The following is a 20,665-nucleotide window of genomic DNA, read 5'->3' on the forward strand; positions in this document are numbered from 1 at the left end:
ATTTTTATTTTGTTTGTTCGGCTTTTAAAACATTTGGGTTGGCCCATTGGGCTTCTTTAAAAAAATGATTTTTTTTTTTTGTCTTTTGCAAAATTCATATTTCCATTATTATTTTGTAATACCAAAATATGAAGAAAAAAGATTGTATTTTTTGAGAAATATCCTTAGACAGAAGCATCTATACTAAATAAAAGTAAGAGTTATAAGCTCCTTAAAGCATCCACATAGAATTTTAAACAGTCTATCGGGATTTGACATGTCACTCATAACATTTTCTAAATTTCTAGAATTTTCAATATTAAGAATTATTTTAAACATCCTATAAGGATTTGACATGTCATTCATTAACATTTTTTAAATTTCCAGAATTTTCTATATTAAGAATTTTTAGAAAAAGGAAAATTTAAATTTATAAAAATAAAATAACTATGTACAACGTCCTACATCGACTAGAAATTTTTTAGACAATGGTTCAGAACCAGTATAAATAAAGATTAATATGCTTCCAACAGTGAATGAGCAGGCAAACTTGATTTATCAGGCGTCCAAGTTAAAAAGTTTTATTCGGTTTGATCAAATTTTTTATTTGATCAAATTAAAAATTTAAAAAGTTTCAAAAAAATATTATAATATTGATAATTTTTGAAAGTTTAAATATTTATAATATGTAAACTTTCAAAAATTCTTAGCTTTTAAAAAGTTTTTAAATATTATAATTTTAAAATTTAAATAGTTTAAAATATTAGAAATATTGAACTTTTTAAAAGGTTCAAATATTATATTATGAAACCTTTAAAAATTTTAAAATATTATAAATATTGAAAATTTTAAAGGTTCAAATATTAAAAATATTTAAACGTCATAGAATATTTAAAAATTTTTCAATTACTTAACCTCAACAGAAATTTTATAATATTATATCTATACTAATAAAAAGTTGAAGCTATAAACTCCTAAAGGTGTCCATATAGGATTTAAAACAACCAATAAGAATTAGATATTTCACTAATTAACATTTTTAGAATTTTAATATAGTAGTAATCTATATTATTAAGAATTTTTAGAAAAAAAATTAAGTAAAATTTATAGAAATAAAAGAAATATGATTTGATATTCTTGCAGTAATTTTTTTTATTTTTAAGTCTAAGAAAGAAGAATTGACGATGTAAGACCTTAAGTTGATGTATTTGAGTTTAAAGAAGAAGGATCGACGAAAAGCACAAATATTGTTTTAACTATACATGTGTTCATATTACTTTCTCCGCGAGTAAGAATTTTTGTTTGAGAAGTTTTAATACGTGTAGATCTAAAACAGAATAAGCATATGGATGAAATTATCAATAATTGGATGCATGTGTTGACTATGCTGGTATTTATGAATTGCACAAATTTAATGAGAAAAGAAATGATTTTAGTATTGGAGTTTGATGGTTAACAAGTTATATGGTAGTCTAAGAAAAAGATTTTTCAGTGGAAGAATGTGAAAAAGTTGACAAGGAAGAAGAAGAAGAAGAGTATAACGAAGAACCAGATAAAAGTAACGATGACAACTACCATAGAATTTGACAATGAAAATGACAAGAATGAAAAATAAAAAAACATTGAATAAAAAAAACGAAAACATAGGTGGTAGCGATCAGTTAAATATGAAAATCGAGATAAATTCAAGATTATAAAATTATTTCGTTTTTCTGGTGGTCAAAGAAATGGTTAAGAACATGTGAGGTCACCAGTTTGATTCGCCTCACCTAGACGTTGAGTTAAATTCATGATTTTTTTGATCTGGTTTGATTTTATAACACAGCTTATTTTTATATTTTTAAAAATTGTGTATCTGAAATTTAAATTTTTACATAATACTAATTTCAGTTTTTTATAAGATAATATTTCATTACTGTCATCAATCATATACTCCATCCGTTTCATAATATATGATGTTTTAGAGAATATTTTTTGTTTAATAATATAAGATGTTTTCAAGTTTCTATGCTACTTTTAGATTAGTTTAATATTTTTTATTATGCAGTTTTATTTATGATTTGTTGAACTTTTTTAAAATAATCATTTCTTATATTTTGAAACGGAGTAAGTATATATAATTTTCATCAAAATATATCAAATAAACTCACGGGCGTGAGTTCAAAACCTAATATCACTAAAGACTAAAAGTCTAGTAATGCTGGTGGGTTAACCTATATTTGAGTAAATTAATGTGTAAACAAATGCTACTTTTGATAGTTAACTTTTGATGTGGTAATTTAAACCTAGAATTGTCATTCTTAAATATCTCTTCTTACTTTTTATGTACCATGATAAATATATCCCATTTGTAATGTATATATTGAATATAAAAGAAACAAATACCAAACACAATTATCTACTAATTGAACTCTCTTTGTAAAATAAGAAACAAAATCAGAAAAAGTTTATTGTGAAGAAATGTAACTTTCTAATGGTCTCTAATTTATTACACTTTATTTACATATGAGTAACATCTAGAAAACCTCTTTGATGACTCTTGTCTCTTCTGGATTCACAAGAAGATTCATTTTTTGGAAAGATTCAAACCAATAAAAATCGAAAGAATGAAGAATCCATAAAACTTTTGCTTAACAATTACTATAACTAGTAATTTAACCATTACTTGTCTCTGCAAAATCACTAAGAAACTACTTTATTGGGAATTTCCTTCAAACCAAACTCTTCTTCTTTACGCCTGAAACAATACACAAAGCTTTCAGCAAAAATCCACAATTATATCATACAAAAAAAAAATCTAGCAAGTACTTACTTATTGACTAACTTGATTAGTGAAGCTGGTCTTTCATATCCTCTATTTTCCTTGTTTTGACCTTTCACTTTCTCTTCTTTTGACTCCATCTTCCAAGAAGCTTTAATCAACGATTCACCTAACAACTCTGCAATATTTGTCGCCATTGCTTCAACCTTCTCCACAAATGGGAAGTTCTTCTCTTCAAATTGATTAGATAACCAAAGATACGTAGACAATATTTGGTGTTTACTCTCTAAAGCCAATAGCTCGGTGTCGTTCTTAGCAGAACCCTTTGGCATCCCCATAGCAACATTAACCGGCATATCTAGGCTATATGTTGAAGCAAAGCGAAACAGATGGTACATCGCTTTCGGATTCCTGATATTAACCGGTGCAAAACAGAAGTTAAACCGTTCTTCTAGAGACAATCCTGGTACCTTCTCCAACATGTTCGCTACTTTCTTCACATGATCATGACGGCACAGGAAGTAAGAACCATCGAGTTTGCAATGTTTTCCAAAATGCTCCAAGAGCGCAGAAAAGGCCATATCTGGAACTTGTGCAGCGAAAAGCTCAATCTGTTCAAAGAAGGGGAAAAGCCCAACCTTTGTAACTTCATCAAATGGTTGTTGCAAACACTCAATTAGATAGTTTAGATCTTCTGCGTGTAGCGTCGTTGTAAGCCCATCTGGATAACGGCTTCCTCTCCTTCCAGCTCTCCCTGCTATCTGTTTTACCTGTGATGCACCAACTGGAACCATCTTATCGCCGTTATACTTGCTCAAACTGTAAAATACAACCCTTCTTATGTTAAGATTCAATCCCATTCCAACAGCATCACTCGCAACCAAAACATCATACTCGTTTTCTTGATCGTTAAACAGATTAGCTTGCTGTCTCCTCGTTTCAGGAGGCAATGCACCGTAAATAACACAGCATCGATGATTTGTATGTTTTTCAATAGCCATCTTAATTTCAAATATCTCTCTTCTAGAGAACGCAACAACACAATCCCCTGACTTGACATTTTTCAGATCTCCTAATAACGTCTTAGCTTCTACGACTAACGGTTTGAACCTCTCGTAATGCTCTTCAACTAACTCGTCCCCTGTATCAGCACACATCTTACGCACAATATCCAAAACACTCGGGTCTCCACACAAATGAATCTCATCAGCTTTTAATCCAAGCAAAGCTTTTGTCCAAGCGTGACCTCTACTAGGATCCGCCATCATTTGTATTTCATCGATCACAGCCACTTCATATAAGTCATCCGTAGAAACCATTTCAACCGTACAAGAAACATGCTTGGCAAACGGAACATGTTTCTTCTCTTGTCCAGTCAAGAGACTACAGTATATCCCTAGAACATTTACTTTATCGAAAACTTCCATAGCTAATAACCTAAGTGGGCTGCAATACAATCCGTTCTTAGCTTCCATAAACCGTTGCAAAGCATTGTACGTTTTGCCACTGTTGGTCGGTCCACAATGGTACACGATTTTACGCTTCATAGCTCGAGCAAAAGGAAACCAAGTCGCGGGTCTCGTGAGGTCTGCAGTATCAACAATACTCTTAAAACGTTTGATCTCATCAGGGAACTCCTCAATACAGAATTCAACAAACACAGGGAACAAAAACTTAACAGCTTCATCTGTTGGCCCAACAGGAACAAGATCCTGAACAACCTCAATTCTACATTTCTCAAAGAAGAAGTCCCTGAACTTGCTAACGGCAGTTGGGAAAAACGATTTCCCAATATAGATCGCAAGAGCCTGATCCGCCGCCCTACCTGACTGTGCAAAATACCCGAAAATCTCATGTAAAGTATCCCATTCACTACGCTGAAGCTTAGAACGCACTTCACTTTCCCTAAGCTCTCTGTATAAATCCACAGGATCCTGATACCGATCGTTCAAAGCACGAGCTGCCTCGCTACTACTCTCAGAAACCGCTGAATCATTCATCAAGCATTCACCAAGTTCATTAACCACACCTTCCTCATCGTAATCATCACTCTCAGAACCAGAACCAACACTTCTTCCACAATCTTCCATATCATCATTTCCCCCGTTATTATCCACAGTAGAGGAAAAGTCCCTAACTTTACCAATCACAAAGCTCCCACATCTGTAATCATTCCATGGAAACCGAATCCGAACCGGATTCTCCGAACCAAACCGGCTCGTGGGCACATCAGAAACAGGATTACCAAGAAATCTAGATTCGGTTTCTCTAAAAGAATGCAAATTTCGAGTCGAAATTAGAACCCTAACCCTAGAAGTATATGCTCTACGCAAAACTCCAGCTACGCCTCTCGCCATGGTCACGAACTCGAATCCAAAAAAAAAGAATTGAGATTTGACAATTTTGCAGTGTAGTTTTGAACCCTGTTTAAGAAAAAAAAAAAAAAGTCGCCTCCTTTATCGTATTACTCCATATGGGTTTGTTGGATTCAAAGAAGACTAAAAATAGTAAAACGAGCTCGAGGTCGAAGCGTACCTTGAGAGAGGGAGAGAGAAGTGATGGTGGGCGTTTTAAAGAGAGAGAAGTAAAACCCTACACCATTTTTATTCTACCCTGGTAACAACAACACTCGCTTATATAGTTCCCACAATTACTAATACAAAAAGAGAGACAAACAGTTAAACACTAGTAATTCTTTTTTTAATATATTTTTTTATGAATTCTAACTTTTTAAGTTTTTATTAAGATGATGGTTACATAAAAAAAAAAATCTTATATCTTATAATACTCACCAATGGAAATTTTCATATAGGCATATAGCTCAAGTTTTTTAAATCATGTGATACATCTGGAAAATTAAGTATTGAAAAAATCATTGCAATATAGTAAAAATTTGGTTAGAAACATTTTAAATATTTATAATATTTTTTTTGTTTTTCCATTGACATTACAGTTCAGAGGATTGTAATTTTGCTATTCTCTCATGAACTTTTCTCTTCCAGTGAGATCTGTAACTCCAAATCTTCATTTCCTCTCTTGATCTTAAGTTTCACCTTATCACCTACACTGTACTCATCCAATATCTTCGTCAACTCTGCTTTGTTTTTCACCTGATTAAAACCACAGAACAATCAGAAATATCTTTTTCTTTCCAAGAAACAATGACAAAACAACCAAAACTTGAGAATAATTTTCTTGTTTTTTATTTAAGAGGTTCACCGAGCTTACGGGTTTGTCATCAACTGCAACAATGACATCTCCAAGCACTATATTACCAGCAAAACCCCGAGATGTCGGATGTAAGCCTGCTTTCTCTGCTAGACTATTTCCCGGTACCTGTTTTTGCATGAAAAAACGGCACTTGTAATCATAATCATCAAATAAACCAACCGGTTTCGAGGTTTTAGAGTACGAAGTGTTTTACATACCTGAAGGACAAGGGCTCCATTACGAACATTGAGTTGATTAGCTACTGGATCAGGGGCTAACTCTATGTTAATACCAGCTCGAAGGACCTGTAGTTTTTGGATATAGTAACAACATTACAAAAAAGTTCTAAAAATGGAAGGCGAAAGAAAGCCTGATTAAGAAAACAGAACAATGGATTGTATCCATGCTTACCTTACTGAACTGGATTAGTTGAGGAACAATCTTTAATACAGTTGATGACGGAATTGCAAACCCGACACCAGCAGATGTTCCTGTTGAAGTCAGGAGTAAATATATTATAATGGATTGTTACATGATTCTGTGAGTCAAAGATAAATCACCTGTCTGTGTGAATATGGCTGTGTTGATACCAATTAAGTTCCCTTTTGAATCAAGCAGAGGACCTCCACTGCAACATTCAATGAAGAAAGATCCATTAAACCCCACATAGAAATGTTTCTACAAGATTTCCTCTTTTTGTATGAAACTGTAGACGTACCTATTTCCCGGGTTAATGGCTGCATCAGTTTGAATTCCACCACCAATGGTAACTCCTGTTTGACTAAAAATGTCACGGTTAAGACCGCTGATGACACCAACCGTAAGGGTGTGGTCAAAGCCAAAGGGGTTTCCAATTGCTAAACACTGCTGCCCAACTTTTAGAGAATTTGACTGCCCAACTTTAATCGGTTTCAGGAGTATTTCAGGGGCTTCTACCTGAGTTTTTATGGTAAGATCATTGTGAGCAGTTGATTCTTTTTAACTTTAGTTGACAAATATAACAACATTATAGAGCATACCTTCAAGACAGCAAGATCTTTAGCACGATCAGCACCGACAAGTTTGCCTTCAAAATTCTTCTGTACCCTTCAAGTTTTTCACAAACGAGCAGAGATGAGAATAACTAAAGACTATAAACGGCTGAAATAATTCATCCCCGAGAAGTTCTCGGCGAGAACAAAGCTCACCCATCAGATGCTAGAATATTCACACGGCCAACCACATCCCCGGGGCTAGGATTTCTTGAAAGGGCATTGCCAATCACTGTTCAGCAGAAGATACAGCTAAACTTACAATATTATCATTTATCTACAATCCAAGCCCATCTACAAGCACATGAACACTCGATCACAGTTCATTCAAATCATCTTACCGTGATAATTGGTCACAATATATCCCTCTCCATTCCAGACTACTCCAGAGCCATTTCCTTCGGGTATCTACGGTTACATTGTGAGGTGTAATTGTATATCAAAACAATCGATAACAACATAAAAGAGGGATGATCTTTTAGTACTGAGAAAACAGTACCTCAACCACACCCGTCATTTTGAGCTGAGGTCGTAATGTCACATCAAATATGTTGACAACGGAATAAGTATTCTTCTCAAACAATTGGACAATTCTCCCCTGAAACAGAGAAAGAATCTTAATATAACCATCAAAACCTGAAACTTCCATTACAATTATCAAAGAAACAAACCTCAGTAGGGAAAAGAGGTCCAGCTGGGAAAACAGGTGGACTAACATCTTCAACTGTCGCAATGGATGGATCACCAAGTGCTAAGGCTGTAGTAATTCACCACAGAGAGCATACTCAACAATCAAAATTATATCCTTATGAATCAATGAAAACCATCTCACTATAAGCAGAGAAACTTAAAGTGTTATGAAAAGGCTAAGACTAGATCATGATGACTCATGTTATCTCCTAGTGCAAAAAATCCTGTTAGCTGCTTTGATATTGAAAAAAAAAAGGGTTTCTTTTTGGTAGTTCTACTTCAAAGGAGCTTCTGAAATCTAACACGACTATTGCAAAATCCTTTCAACTAAGAACTCTGGATCATAACTAACTAGGAACTACAACGGTCTCATTGTGACAATTAAGCTTCTTATACAAATTTTGCCTCATCGAATTGTTGAAAACAAAGAGTTAGAAGAAAAAGGAAAAAAAAAAAAAAGCTGAACTAGGTGCAGACCTGATGAGTACCTTGAAGGATTATAGCACAAATTCATGAAAAAACTTGTCAACAAGATACGCCTTGTCGTCGAAGGGACACTTTTGACAGCTAACTCATGCAAATTCGACTTCCAATCTCCATTAATCCTATCGAAAAATAACAGCCAAAAGCTAACATAAACATCAAAATTCCAAGGAAAACAACAAATAACATACACTAATAAATGGCTGATACAAAGTTCGAAACTGAGAGTTTACCCCATAGCTTACATTTACCAACAAAATTACTAGTTTTGACTAACCAAAAAAATTGAAAAGATTGTCTTAAAAGTTAAATCTTTACGGTGATTTCTCACTACAATCTTTGGAAACAATTCATAACACTGAAACAGAGTATCAGACATAACATCATCATTCTTAATAACACACTCAGTAACCTATTAATTGAACTCTCTTTGTAAAACTAAGAACCGTAATGAAAAAAAGAAAAGTCATAATTTTAGAGCCCAACTCTAAAGGAACAATTTTTCAGCAAGATTTGGCAAATGTAAGAAGCTCAAATGGCTTACTTGACTGAAGAAACGGGTGGGTCTGAAACGACGTCGCCTTGGGAAATTCTGGAACAGGCGGAGGAAAGAAGTTGTCGTCGACCCACAAACTCATTCTCAGTTGAATTGATCGGATTAGGTTTCAAAGAGAAAGATGCTATTACCTGCTGCATCTTTCCTTACTACTACCTGGAACCAAACTCAGGAAAACTCTGACACCAATCGATATGGGCAACCAAAACCTGGATAATTTTTTTTTTTTGTGTAGCTGTGGAAGAAGGAGATACTTGAATTCCGTAAATGCCCCTCTTAAGTGGTTAGTATTAAAATTCTACAGTATATATGATTATCTACTTTTTCTTGGCCCAATTTGTATCTATGATTATCTTACTTTGTTTACATTACCAGAATCAATTACAAGAAATATTTTAGAAGATAAATAAAAGAAAGAAACCCCGTTTACATTTATTAAATAAAATGGTAAAATAATGCACCTTTTTAATCAGTAAATTACAGAGAGTGTGTCTGTAAGTCGATAGAATCCTTATAAAGTGAAACCTCTCATTCGACTAGAGGGCCTATTATTATTCTCTTTCACGGACCAACAAACCAAGGGACGAGATAGAGGGAAGAGAGTCAGAAAAGAAAACCCTAAAACAAGAAGCCATTTCTTGGAGACGAAGGTAACCTCCGATCTCCGCTTCTCTCTTTAGACTATCCTCCATAGTAATCAAATTCCAATTTTACGTCTGAGCACTGAAATTTTGGATGAATACAGATACTCAGAAACCCTAAAGCATTAGGCGCATTTACTAAATCTATGGCCTCCGTATCTTCGCCGGCGCCGGTGTCTTCCACGGCTGCGACTACGCCTGAGATTTATCAAATGGCGATTTCACTACCTCCTGGTTTCTTCTTTCAACCCAGTCCTGATGATCTCCTCTTCTACTACCTAAACGGGAAAGTGTCGAACGAGGATTTTACTGATGCAATTGCGGAGGTGGATATCTACAAGTACGAAGCCTGGGATCTACCAGGTTTGCGTTTCGATTTCTTTCTGTTTCTTGAACTGATTTTGGTAAACTTTGGTAGTTTTTTGGTAGTAAGTAATCAACTAGAGTCGTTAAGGTTTTAGATTGTGTATGAACTAATCTGCACAAATAAGAATCTTGAATTGATGTATCTCGTTTAGTCTAGTAATTAATGATCATTCAGGGTTTATTAAGTTTTAACAGTTATAAGTTTCAACTCTTGTTAAGTTATAACAATCTCTTTTACTTACATACAATCATAATCTTTCAGGGCAGTCAAAGCTCAAGTCCACCACCAATGTATGGTTTTTCTTTCCTCCGGCAAGGAAGTATAACCGCGGTTCTAGAACAAAACGGGTGACTCCACATGGGAGGTGGAGAGTGAAGCTAACAGAAGGTGGTGGGTGGTGGTGGCTCTAAGAAGAAAGAGTTCAAAGATCAAAACAGTGATCTCAGCGGGACAATGAAGCAATTCAATTTCTACACTAGGAATATTGACAAAAAGGAAAAGCTTACTTCATGGAGCATGGAAGAGTATCGCTTGGATAACTTTGACACTTTTTCTTTGTGCAAGTTGTTTAAGAGGAACAAGGAGGAGGAACCCAATCCGGCCATCATGGTACAGACCTTATTTACTGCTTCTTTTTTTTTTATCTCCAAATTCTTCTCCCGTCTTAATTTTTCAGTACGTTTTCCTAGGTTGAGCAGCCGACAGAGATAGCTCAGAACAATGTCCAACAAGAAGGCCGAGACAATACGCTACATGACACCTCATCATCTTCCTCAGATGACGATGCGGCCACTGCATTGCTCATGATCCCACAAGCCCACACATAGTGATGAAGAGAAAGAAAGGAGAAAAAACAACAATCCTAATTTTTCTGCATATTACCTGCACATGGTTTTTTTTTTTTTTTTGGTGTAAATTTTCCTAGCTACATGTCTGCTTTATTAGTTTAAATGCAGATCAAACACAAGTACAATCAACGAAGATTGGGATTATAACCCTTAAAAGGGTACACTGAACATCACATAATTAGTAAGATTTGTCACAGTAAACCTCAATCCATTAAACATCTTGGCCATCGTATCTGCAAATAGTTGATTCAGTAGATATGATTGCATTTTTTGGCAAGTTGGAAATCAAGACAAGATCACACCAACATGATTCTTCAGCTTCATGAGAAAGAATAAAGAAAGTGAGAGAATCTTTAAGATCCAATGGTTTAGTACTGTAAAATCCAAAATATAGTGTGTGGTCAGAATATGTGCTGAGGTGTGCTTTGGTCAGCACAGGAAGGTGAGATGAGAGAACTTAGAACTAGTTTTCAAGATCGACAAAGTAGGGGCTGTAGAGCAGTGCATATAAGGAGACCCACATTGCAGGTAAGTGATTGGGTATTGTTTTGTTTTCGAGGGGACCTAAACTCTCATCAATATAGCTCCAGAACCAAAAAAAAAATCCATATAAGAGTTCTAGCAACCGATCAAGAAATAGAATAGCTTATTATAGCCAGAATTATATCTTCATGCGTGCCTTCTGAGGTCCGTGTTCCCATCTTCTAAGTTGATCTTCACAATCTGCCTTATGGTCTGGTTTACAGTACTATCCTTGTCGATGAAAGCGTCATCGGGTGATAAATTGTCACCCTCGTCGACTTTTACTTTATCTTGTTCTGGCAAGAAAACGTTGAAACCAATACTCAACTTGTTATGTCCTTGAAGCAACTCTTTAGCCTTCAAAAGCATAGCATCTATGTCGATCCTGCAAGGAAACAGAATTCGACATTCGATTTTTATTATCAAATCTTATTGTAACAAATTTTACTGTGAGAGAGATATCTAAATATATCCCAACCTGCCATCCTTGAAATCTATCATGAGCTGACGGAATGTGGCATACTTTCCTACACTGTCAGCAAACTCTCTCTTGACTTGTTTTAGAAATCTCTTGGCATCCTCTTTTGTCAAGTTGGGTTTAGCAGCAACAACAGCTCCTCCGACTCCAACCCTAAGAGTTTTTATTCAAAACCTTTTAAGTGTTATATAATAGTGTTGCAATAACCTGAAATCTAACATACATTTTTTGAAAAGCATGAAATCAAACAACAAGAGACTATCACGTGAAATCGCAATCGGCCACAAATAGAAAACATCTCTCAGTCTCAGCAGGCAGCAACAAAAACAATAACCAAAATCCAATACATGTATTATCAATGAGGTATGACACCGCAGTTTTCAATTACAGTTTCGATTATAAACCCCAAGCATCACAGACACAAGAAATTGCGTTATATAATACAAGCATACATATATGATAAAAAAAAATATACTGAAGTCAAAAATCAAAAAACTCACGTCTGAGGGGTAAGCGCCATCATATACAGGGAAAGCAGAGAAATTGGAGAAGAATTTAGACACAATCGAACAATATAGACGAGGAAGAATTGTGGAGGAGAAGATCTCTCTCTCGTGAACCCTAATCCCAAAAGGAAAAGCAATATATTGGTATATTTCGAAACTTTTTGTTTTTTTTTGTCTTATAACTCTAGCTGGTTGTTTTGGTTTGGTTTGGGTGGGATCTCGATTGGTTCTGGTTAAGGGCCGGTTTAGATTTGTTATTGTAGTGGTTTCATTATTATGGGTGGAAGGAGAGTTTTGACTAATGCACATTCCGTTGAGCATCATACTCAAAGTTAAACTCAAGAAGCGTGGCTCTAAAACTAAGTATTTGGCCACTGGGACTGACTGCGACATTGGTATTGGTATGCATCTATTTTTAATTTTTTCTTATTAGACAATTTTCAGTGTAGTTGAGTTGCAAAAAGTGGAAGTTAATAAGTGGAAGTTACAATAATCTCTATAGGAAGTTAATAAGTGGAAATTACAAAAACGTTGGTATGCTAATAATAAGTTCTTAATTATTAGCATTCTTGTTTGTATTTTCTTAGTTTCAGTTCCGTTTAGGCATGAAGAACGAATGTGCTTTAGCTATTTTTATATTTCAAAATAATAGAGTTCACAGAGAACTTGCAACCAACAAGAGACTGACTATACAACCTACACACGTAAGTAACAAACCTCCTTATTAGTTCTTACTTCATCGTTGCTGGATTTGTATTTACACCTGTCTCTGTTTCAGTCAATCAGAGGGTTGTCACTCCACTCTCATTAATACTATGTTTTTTTCGAAGAATTTGGATTTGATGCCGCTGTATTAGTCAAACTAGAAACATCATCATTCATTATTATAGTTAAAATGTAATATATTGATTAACAAAATAAATAGGTTATTTACAAAAACCAATAAATAAAATACTGATTTGGTAAAGCGGACCTTCTACCTCACTTAGAGGGTTCGATCTACAAATAAAATACTGATTTGGTAATGCGAACCTTCTACCTCACGTAGAGGATGTTGTTTTCCATGACTTAGTAATTTCTGAAAATTAGAAGTACTGTTTCTCTGCCTTTCGAAGCGAAAACGGGAACGAAGAAAGAAACCATTTCTTGGAGTCGAAGGTAGTCTCCAATCTCAGCTTCTCTCTTTACGTTATCCTCCTCCATAGTACTTCTAAATCCAGTTTCGTTTAACTCTTGCGAAATCTTGGTTCAAACAGATATAAATCCAGTTTCGTTTTAATTTTTGCGAAATCTTGATTCAAACAGATAAACTCAGAAACCCTAAAGGCAAGTCGCGGATTTCTGGAATCTATGGCCGCCGTTTCTACGCCGGCGCCGGAGTCTTCCACGGTTGCTACGGCACCGATAACTTCTCTGTTGCTTCCTAGAGGCTTCGTATTTGAACCGAGTGATGAACAATTGCTATTTTACTATTTGAGGAGGAAGCTGTTGAACAAAAGCTATCCCAATGCAATTGCTGATGTCGAGTTCTACAACCACGATCCCTGGGATTTAATAGGTTCGTCATAATTTCTCGAATCTTTTGCCACGATGCCCTTTTAATTGAAATCTGAGATGATGGAATTGCTTAGGCTATTTTGTGTGACTCTCTGCTTCAATGAGGATGAAACTGGATTGTGGTTTGTACTGGAATGATTGGATTGAACTGCGTCTGGTTTCTTGTTGATTATCTCAGCCAAATCCAGGCTGAAATCAAACTGTGTGTGGTACTTCTTCTCTCGTAAGAGCACTGCTGGTGAAACAAAACGGAGCACTCCAAGCGGGATATGGGTTTCAGGAGGTGATAAGAAAGTGCTAACCGATAAGAGCAGCACAAGCACTGGTCTAAAGACTTCATTCAACTTCTTTCCTGAGAGTGAATCAAACGACGTGAGGCCTGAGTGGAAGATGGAGGAGTTTTGCTTTACGAAGTTTCAAACTAAAAGAACACTGCAGGTTTGCTTCTTGATTTTTCAAAATCTTCTTCATAGGTGGAGCATGATGCGATTGTTTTGTGCAAGGTCTCCGTGAGTCTTGCTATCAAGGTTTGTAATCAAGTCATTGTACCCTGTCAAAAATATCCATTTCTTTATTTCACAATCACTTTCTTTTTTTTATCTCACTCAAATGTCTCCCTCATTTATATTTTGTAGGTTGAAGAGATCATTTCGGAAGAACTATTCATAGGACCATGCGAAGGCGAATGTGTATTGAACCGAGAAGCAAGTGTACCTCCTTTATCATCCTCTTCCTCTGTCTCTGACGATGAGGCCCGATACAGGCTGATTGTGTGATTTTATTGTTTCATCAGTTTCTGCTTTTAGGGATTTTTATTGGATTAAAATTCTGTGATTCAATTGATAGTATTTTGGTTATTGTTTTGTTGCCGAAATTACCATTTGTACTTGGGAACATAATGACGGATGCGTATGAACTTTTTTGTTTATGAACTTTTTGTTGCTGAAATTAACATTTGTACTTATTGTATGAACTTTTTTGTTTGACGTCATCTAAATAAATATACTTGGATTTTGACAACATTAATAAGTATATAAACATTTTATGAAGACGAGGGTTTTTTTTTTTTTTTTGGTCAAGAAGACGAGGGTTATAACTTTAATGTTTCACATATAAAGAGAAATACAAAGCTTAGGTTTAAAGCTATTGACCAAACTTCCAAACTTGTGTTGCGTTGGTTTTTAAAACCCATGCCTATTTAGTTTTGGACCTCTCCCATCTTGAATTTGTTTTTTAATTCATCGTGTTTTTACCACGAGATCTTCATTTCTACATTATGTTTTTACATGTCTCAAACTTAGCGACATTTATAGCAAGCTTAAGCAATGCCTTCGATTTTACCCATGCCTATTTTGACTTACCATGGATTTTTTTTTATTTTTTTTTCTTCTATACCAAAAAAAAAAGCAATAGCATATATGAAAACAGAAAATTGCACTTGTTTATCTTAAAAATATCTTAAAGCTGTGTATATGTGTTTTGATTGTTTAAAATTATTCTACTGAAACTATCTTGAGGTTTTCAAATCTTGATTTTGATAAAAATTTACTTACACATATATATAGTTCAAGTTTTACATGTTTACTCTATATATATGTGAATGCTTTGGTTATAGGCTTATAGCCTTAAATAAATAAACGAAAATTCTTATAAGAGACCGTAATTTGGACTAAACATAAAATACCTTAAGATTACTGGTAGCATATTTTATTTTATATCAAAAATCCACTTTTACGAACAAACTTTTCATTTTATTTGAACATGCATGCTCATCATAAATGGAAAAATCATTTATATAGATAAATTTTAAAATTTTCTCTACAATAATTTTAACATAATGAGAAAAACATAACATAATGTCATCATCGGATCACTATCCAGATTTGAATCCTACTCGCATAATGCATATGCTGATTTTTTTCTCAGCTCCATAACCTCCATAATGCATATTATTAAGGAAAAAAAAGTACTACAACATGAACATATTGGTAGACATAAAAATGATATGGATATTCATTTTGTATTTTGATGTTTAAATGGACAAGGAATGGAATGAAGCAATTTTGGGGAATTGCGATTTCATATTTTACGAAACGACGAAACTCAAAGATTCATACATATCTTTCTTGCATAAATCTCCACTTAGTCTAGAGACATTGGTCTTATATCTACGCATCACTTTCTGGTCCAATTATCGTTTCCCTTTCTGGTCCAATTATCGTTTCCCTATGAACACATTTCTTCTTCTCTAAGAAACTTCTTCCTTCTTCCCCAAACTTCCTCATCTCTCTCTCTCTCTCTCTCTCTCTCTCTCTCTCTCTCTCTCGATTTCCTCTATAAATCTCTCTGTTTATCTTCATTATCTTTTGGTTAATGTATTCTTCGTTGTGTGTACTACATAAATATTTTGGTAGACATGGATGATGAAGAGAGTAACAACATAGAAAGATATGACGACGTCGTCTTACCAGGGTTTCGGTTCCATCCCACTGATGAAGAACTCGTAAATTTCTACTTGAAACGGAAGGTTTTACACAAATCTCTTCCCTTTGAACTCATCAAGAAAGTCGACATTTACAAATACGATCCATGGGATCTCCCAAGTAAGCCACAAAACTCTTACCTTTTGGTTTTAGTCTCTGGAAAACAAAAGTCTTGATTTTGCATTTTCTTGAATCGATGTTTATTTTTAAAAGAGCTTGCGGCGATGGGGGAGAAGGAGTGGTACTTCTACTGTCCAAGAGACAGGAAATACCGGAACAGCACGAGGCCTAACCGAGTAACTGGAGGTGGATTCTGGAAAGCAACCGGAACAGACCGGCCTATATACTCATTGGACTCGACTCGATGCATCGGTCTGAAGAAGTCGCTAGTGTTCTACCGTGGTCGAGCTGCTAAAGGAGTCAAAACCGATTGGATGATGCACGAATTTCGTCTCCCTTCCGTATCTGACTCTCATCACTCAACATATCCTAATTACAATAACAAGAAGCAAAACCTTAACAACGACAACAACACCAGTAAAGAGGTTCCTTCAAGCGTAAGTTATCGGATTTGCCCTAACTTGTGTTACCCGCATTAGCTTATTTGGAACCCACCACTCCTAATAAATCAGTTCTTTTGTAGGATGCATGGGCGATATGTAGAATATTCAAGAAGACGAATGCAGTATCATCACAAAGATCAATCCCACAATCTTGGGTTTATCCAACGATTCCTGACACTAACCAATACAACTCACAGTCACAATCACACAACACCACAACTCTCTTAGCTTCATCAGACGTTCTCAGCCACATATCAACAAGACAAAACCTTATCACTTCTCCAGTCAACGAACACACAAGCTTCACAGAATCAGCTGTTGCTTATTTCGCGTCTCAGATGCTCGGAGTCCCGTACAATACAGCCAGAACAGGGGATGCTCTGTTTGTGAGAAACAGTGAAACAGGGGATACTCTGTTTCTGAGCAACAATGAGAATAACTACTTCAACAACTTGACCGGAGCGTTGACTCATGAGCTCCCGAATGTAAGATCAATGGTGATGGAGGAGGAGACGACAGTCAGTGAGATGTCGGCGACGTCGTACTCCACTAACAATTAAAAGATCATAGGCACTATTAACACTTGAATTAGTGTAGGCCATCGCTAATAATATGTATAATTTTTATCGTCTGTTATATTTATATAAATGTTGCTTAGCTTTTGGTTTCTTGAAGACCTAAAAGAAAAAACAAAGACTTCGATTATGCAACTTTTAATTATTTGTTATTGATGGCCAAGTTGGTTCTAGTCTCATTCTTGACTGAGTAGTTGACAGTAAATATATTTCCTTTATCTGTAATTAAAATATTTCAAAAACAATTTCCTTGTATCAAGCTATTTTACTATGCGACAGCTGGGGGTGTACTCCGTGAAATTTCCTTGCAAATAAGTATTCAAGTTAAATTACATTACACTATAAAAATCTCCTAAATATTAATAGAGAAGCACATTTGAGATTAAAGCTGACGTATGGCCGCCAGAGAGCTCAGGACACTTTTTAGCAAAATACCTTTAAATATTTTAACTAATTACAGTTCTATGCCAATGTATTTATTTTAAAAACAATTAACTGAATAATAATTAGATATGTCATCATTTCTCACACAAATTTAATAGTAAAGCAAAACTTCACTAAAATTTACTTATAAATATACAAGTCAAAATTATATTGATTTCTTAAAATTAATATAAAATATTCTAAAAAGGCTATAAAAACATATCAATTAATATAAAGTTAATAAAAATAAAGAACATATAACTTATTAAACATATAACTTATTAACATAATCATATAAAAACGAAATGTTATATGTTAGTATTATTACCATAATAATTTAAATAACAAACTTTTAATAGTTATTAAAATGGATTATAAAAAGAAGTATATTACCCCTGAAATATCTCTAACTCATTAAAAGAAACTTAATTTCCAATAAATATAGATTTATATATATTCATAAATAAATATAAAAATGGTAGCAAATTAAGGGATATCATGATGTGTGATTATTTATATATATCTAAGTATGTAAACTAATTAATCTCAACATTTAGTGTGACAATTTATTAAAAAATGGAAATATTGATAACCGAATAGGAATATACGTTCTAATTGTATATTCATTTATGTGCTATTAAAAATGAATGAGACAACCCTTATCAGTATAAATAAACTTAGTACCCAAAAAAAATCATAATATTTAAAATGAGTGATTATTAGATTATGCAAAATTGTTATAGTTACTCGAAAAACTATAAATATAAATTTAATTTTTTAAACACACAAAAATATATATTGCCATAAATTGTGACATTTTATAAATATTTTCTTTACCACGTTCACATATTTCACAAGTGAAATGTATTATTACACGAATATGTTTATTTTGAATTTTCATTATTTTTTTCATAATGGTTTTTTTGGTAATAATCCGTCATTTATAGAAAATATTAACAAATCGACTAACTCAAAAGATTTAAATAGAATCAAAAATATTAAATCAATAAATTGGATTATCTTCAAAAAGTTTAGTTTAGAATCTGATTGTTACTAACATATAATAAAATTGAATAATTAAACTATCGAGTAATTTAGTATGATAAGAAACATGCAAAATTGTTATGATTACAAAATAAAACATAAGAAGATATGAATTTAATTTTTAAACCACACAAAAGACATGTTGCAATAAATAGTAACATTTTATCAATATTTTCTCTACCAGAAAACCTCTTACACATTCAAAGATTTCACCGGTGAAACATATTTTTTACAAGAAAAAATGCAGCTTTGAATAAATAAATAAAAAACTTAAGTTACATATTATGTTTGACACAAACAGATATTGGTTCTAGGATAATAATTTTACTTATAATAATTTTCTTTAAATCGATTTATCCTGCACATAGTGCGGGTTGTTACCTAGTATTATTATATTGAAGAGAGAATATTATGTGTCTCACCAGTGAAGGAATAAAATCATGATTTTTTTTAACATTGAACTATACTAAAAACTAGATTTTAACCGCGGTATACCACGGGATTATGTTTTTTTTTTATATTTTATATAACTTTCTAAAAACCATTATGTTGGATCAAATATATATTTTAAACTTTTAAATTAATATTGAGATATTTGTAATTTTTTTTCTATGTAAAAATTATTATTTTTAATTGGAATTTAATTAATGAAAATTCTTTTATTTTGGAATTTAATCAATCAAAATTAGTTGTTGTGAAAGTAAACATCCGTTAATATGTATAATACTTTGTAGTTCATATAATATTATTTAAATTTTATCCACCAATTTGAAATTAGTTAGTTTTGCCCAGAATCTCTTAGTTATTAAAAAAAAATAGTTAGTTTTGTATATGAGTATGATGGAGCGAGTTAATGTTGGTTTTTAACTATTTTCATATAAAGTTAAGTTTTAAGATATATTGTTTGTGTTTTTAGACCAACCCGTAAAAATATATAAGTGTACTAATATTAACCTAATTCCCATCACATACTTGTAATTATTTTTAGTCTTGGTTTGGACTATGGATAAATAAAATTTTCCATAAAGTATTTTTGCTTTTTTAGTATTGTGTATATGTTAAATTGCTAAAATCGGTATTTACACAGACCTATTTTTATTATCACAAAGTTAGTAATATTATTGATATTACTCATAGGACTAAATTTGATGTATTCACTATTTAAATTGTGAAACAGGATATATATATTTGTATTTGACATAACTCTATAAATGACACATCTTTTTTAGTCAAAAAACATATATCATTTGTGGAGGTTAAAACAAAATATATATATATATATATAGTATAATAAAATCATACATTGTTAGTTTATTTTTATTTTTTTTTCTATTCATTTTGACATCAATTGCTCTATCCATTTTAACATAGAAAACATTAAACAACTTATAAAAACAAAACATGTATAATGGAAAATCAGTTAGTATTTTTCAAATCTTTGGAAATAAATTTGCCAAACCAATTATGGAAAATCGAAATTGAATAAGGTATTAATTTTGTTTTAAATGTCTTAATTACAATGGCATATGATGTAAATATTGCCCGACTCTAAGCCTTCTTTGCTAAAAATGCTGTGAAAATGTTAATATAGATAATCTTATTATATAAAGTTTAGAGTCTTTTAACAGATCTACCACATTATGAAACCTTACTCCACCATTCTACCACATCCTATAATTATTTTTGTCAAATACCACATACACAACATAAAATATCTGTTATTTTGTTTTAAATGTCTTAATTACAATGGCATATGATGTAAATATTGCCCAACTCTAAGCCTTTTTTGCTAAAAATGCTGTGAAAATGTTAATATAGATAAGGGAGAGTTACTAGAATATTACATAAAAGCTTCTTTTTTACAAAAGTAACACACAATTGTTGGTAATTACTAGACTAAACTTTGTACCCATACTACCCTTGAAACTAGTGTTGAGAAAAAACGTTA

The 20,665-nt window shown here is 33.3% G+C and overlaps 4 protein-coding genes and 1 long non-coding RNA gene across 8 annotated transcripts; 2 read left to right on the forward strand and 3 right to left on the reverse strand.

Moving 5' to 3' along the window:
* Positions 1 to 2,403: 2,403 nt before the first annotated feature.
* On the reverse strand, positions 2,404 to 5,447 carry LOC104732867 (DExH-box ATP-dependent RNA helicase DExH18, mitochondrial-like). 3 transcript variants are annotated; one of them, XM_010452459.2, is made up of 3 exons: positions 5,276 to 5,447; positions 2,804 to 5,163; positions 2,404 to 2,716 (listed from the first exon to the last, which is right to left on the reverse strand). In XM_010452459.2, exons 2-3 carry the CDS (start codon positions 5,095 to 5,097, stop codon positions 2,662 to 2,664), a joined length of 2,349 nt encoding a protein of 782 aa, XP_010450761.1. In that variant the 5' UTR covers positions 5,098 to 5,163; positions 5,276 to 5,447; the 3' UTR covers positions 2,404 to 2,661. The 3 variants fall into 3 exon arrangements, with proteins under 3 accessions (XP_010450761.1, XP_010450760.1, XP_019088872.1); XM_010452458.2 differs by having other exon boundaries at positions 2,792 to 5,163; positions 5,276 to 5,412; XM_019233327.2 differs by lacking the exon at positions 5,276 to 5,447 and having other exon boundaries at positions 2,426 to 2,716; positions 2,792 to 5,228.
* A 149-nt stretch (positions 5,448 to 5,596) lies between these two features.
* LOC104732868 (protease Do-like 8, chloroplastic) lies at positions 5,597 to 8,992 on the reverse strand. Of its 2 annotated transcripts, none has more exons than XM_087478524.1 (13): positions 8,699 to 8,992; positions 8,160 to 8,276; positions 7,653 to 7,738; positions 7,481 to 7,579; positions 7,323 to 7,389; positions 7,138 to 7,213; positions 6,970 to 7,036; positions 6,669 to 6,886; positions 6,511 to 6,578; positions 6,362 to 6,441; positions 6,169 to 6,255; positions 5,969 to 6,076; positions 5,597 to 5,850 (listed from the first exon to the last, which is right to left on the reverse strand). In XM_087478524.1, the coding sequence occupies exons 4-13, from the start codon at positions 7,496 to 7,498 to the stop codon at positions 5,722 to 5,724; spliced, it is 918 nt and encodes a 305-aa protein (XP_087334650.1). In that variant the 5' UTR covers positions 7,499 to 7,579; positions 7,653 to 7,738; positions 8,160 to 8,276; positions 8,699 to 8,992; the 3' UTR covers positions 5,597 to 5,721. The 2 variants fall into 2 exon arrangements, with proteins under 2 accessions (XP_087334650.1, XP_010450763.1); XM_010452461.2 differs by having other exon boundaries at positions 8,149 to 8,276.
* A 1,921-nt stretch (positions 8,993 to 10,913) lies between these two features.
* On the reverse strand, positions 10,914 to 12,219 carry LOC104733982 (paired amphipathic helix protein Sin3-like 5). The gene is made up of 3 exons (XM_010453499.3): positions 12,067 to 12,219; positions 11,567 to 11,719; positions 10,914 to 11,473 (listed from the first exon to the last, which is right to left on the reverse strand). Exons 1-3 carry the CDS (start codon positions 12,087 to 12,089, stop codon positions 11,236 to 11,238), a joined length of 414 nt encoding a protein of 137 aa, XP_010451801.2. The 5' UTR covers positions 12,090 to 12,219; the 3' UTR covers positions 10,914 to 11,235.
* Positions 12,220 to 13,309: 1,090 nt separating this feature from the next.
* On the forward strand, positions 13,310 to 14,577 carry LOC109128026 (uncharacterized). Its single transcript, XR_015574075.1, has 3 exons — positions 13,310 to 13,630; positions 13,808 to 14,156; positions 14,265 to 14,577. It is a non-coding gene; the product is annotated as an uncharacterized LOC109128026 (long non-coding RNA).
* Positions 14,578 to 15,913: 1,336 nt separating this feature from the next.
* On the forward strand, positions 15,914 to 17,386 carry LOC104732869 (putative NAC domain-containing protein 94). Its single transcript, XM_087479709.1, has 3 exons — positions 15,914 to 16,232; positions 16,326 to 16,669; positions 16,756 to 17,386. The coding sequence occupies exons 1-3, from the start codon at positions 16,046 to 16,048 to the stop codon at positions 17,233 to 17,235; spliced, it is 1,011 nt and encodes a 336-aa protein (XP_087335835.1). The 5' UTR covers positions 15,914 to 16,045; the 3' UTR covers positions 17,236 to 17,386.
* Positions 17,387 to 20,665: the final 3,279 nt, after the last annotated feature.

This window comes from Camelina sativa, chromosome 12 (genome assembly GCF_030686135.1).
Source record: "Camelina sativa cultivar CO46 ecotype springtype chromosome 12, ASM3068613v1".
Taxonomy (NCBI): domain Eukaryota; kingdom Viridiplantae; phylum Streptophyta; class Magnoliopsida; order Brassicales; family Brassicaceae; genus Camelina; species Camelina sativa.

Coding starts and splice junctions, on each gene's coding strand:
- LOC104732867 (XM_010452458.2), bottom strand. CDS start 5,097: ATGGCGAGAGGCGTAGCTGGAGTTTTGCGTAGAGCATATACTTCTAGG. Junction 2,717..2,791: donor CTAATCAAGTTAGTCAATAA/GTAAGTACTTGC, acceptor GTATTGTTTCAG/GCGTAAAGAAGAAGAGTTTG.
- LOC104732868 (XM_010452461.2), bottom strand. CDS start 8,850: ATGCAGCAGGTAATAGCATCTTTCTCTTTGAAACCTAATCCGATCAAT. Junction 7,580..7,652: donor GACCTCTTTTCCCTACTGAG/GTTTGTTTCTTT, acceptor TCTCTGTTTCAG/GGGAGAATTGTCCAATTGTT. Junction 6,442..6,510: donor AGCCATATTCACACAGACAG/GTGATTTATCTT, acceptor TGACTTCAACAG/GAACATCTGCTGGTGTCGGG.
- LOC104733982 (XM_010453499.3), bottom strand. CDS start 12,089: ATGATGGCGCTTACCCCTCAGAC. Junction 11,720..12,066: donor ATGGCGCTTACCCCTCAGAC/GTGAGTTTTTTG, acceptor AAAAACTCTTAG/GGTTGGAGTCGGAGGAGCTG. Junction 11,474..11,566: donor ATAGATTTCAAGGATGGCAG/GTTGGGATATAT, acceptor GTTTCCTTGCAG/GATCGACATAGATGCTATGC.
- LOC104732869 (XM_087479709.1), top strand. CDS start 16,046: ATGGATGATGAAGAGAGTAACAACATAGAAAGATATGACGACGTCGTC. Junction 16,233..16,325: donor CGATCCATGGGATCTCCCAA/GTAAGCCACAAA, acceptor TATTTTTAAAAG/AGCTTGCGGCGATGGGGGAG. Junction 16,670..16,755: donor GTAAAGAGGTTCCTTCAAGC/GTAAGTTATCGG, acceptor GTTCTTTTGTAG/GATGCATGGGCGATATGTAG.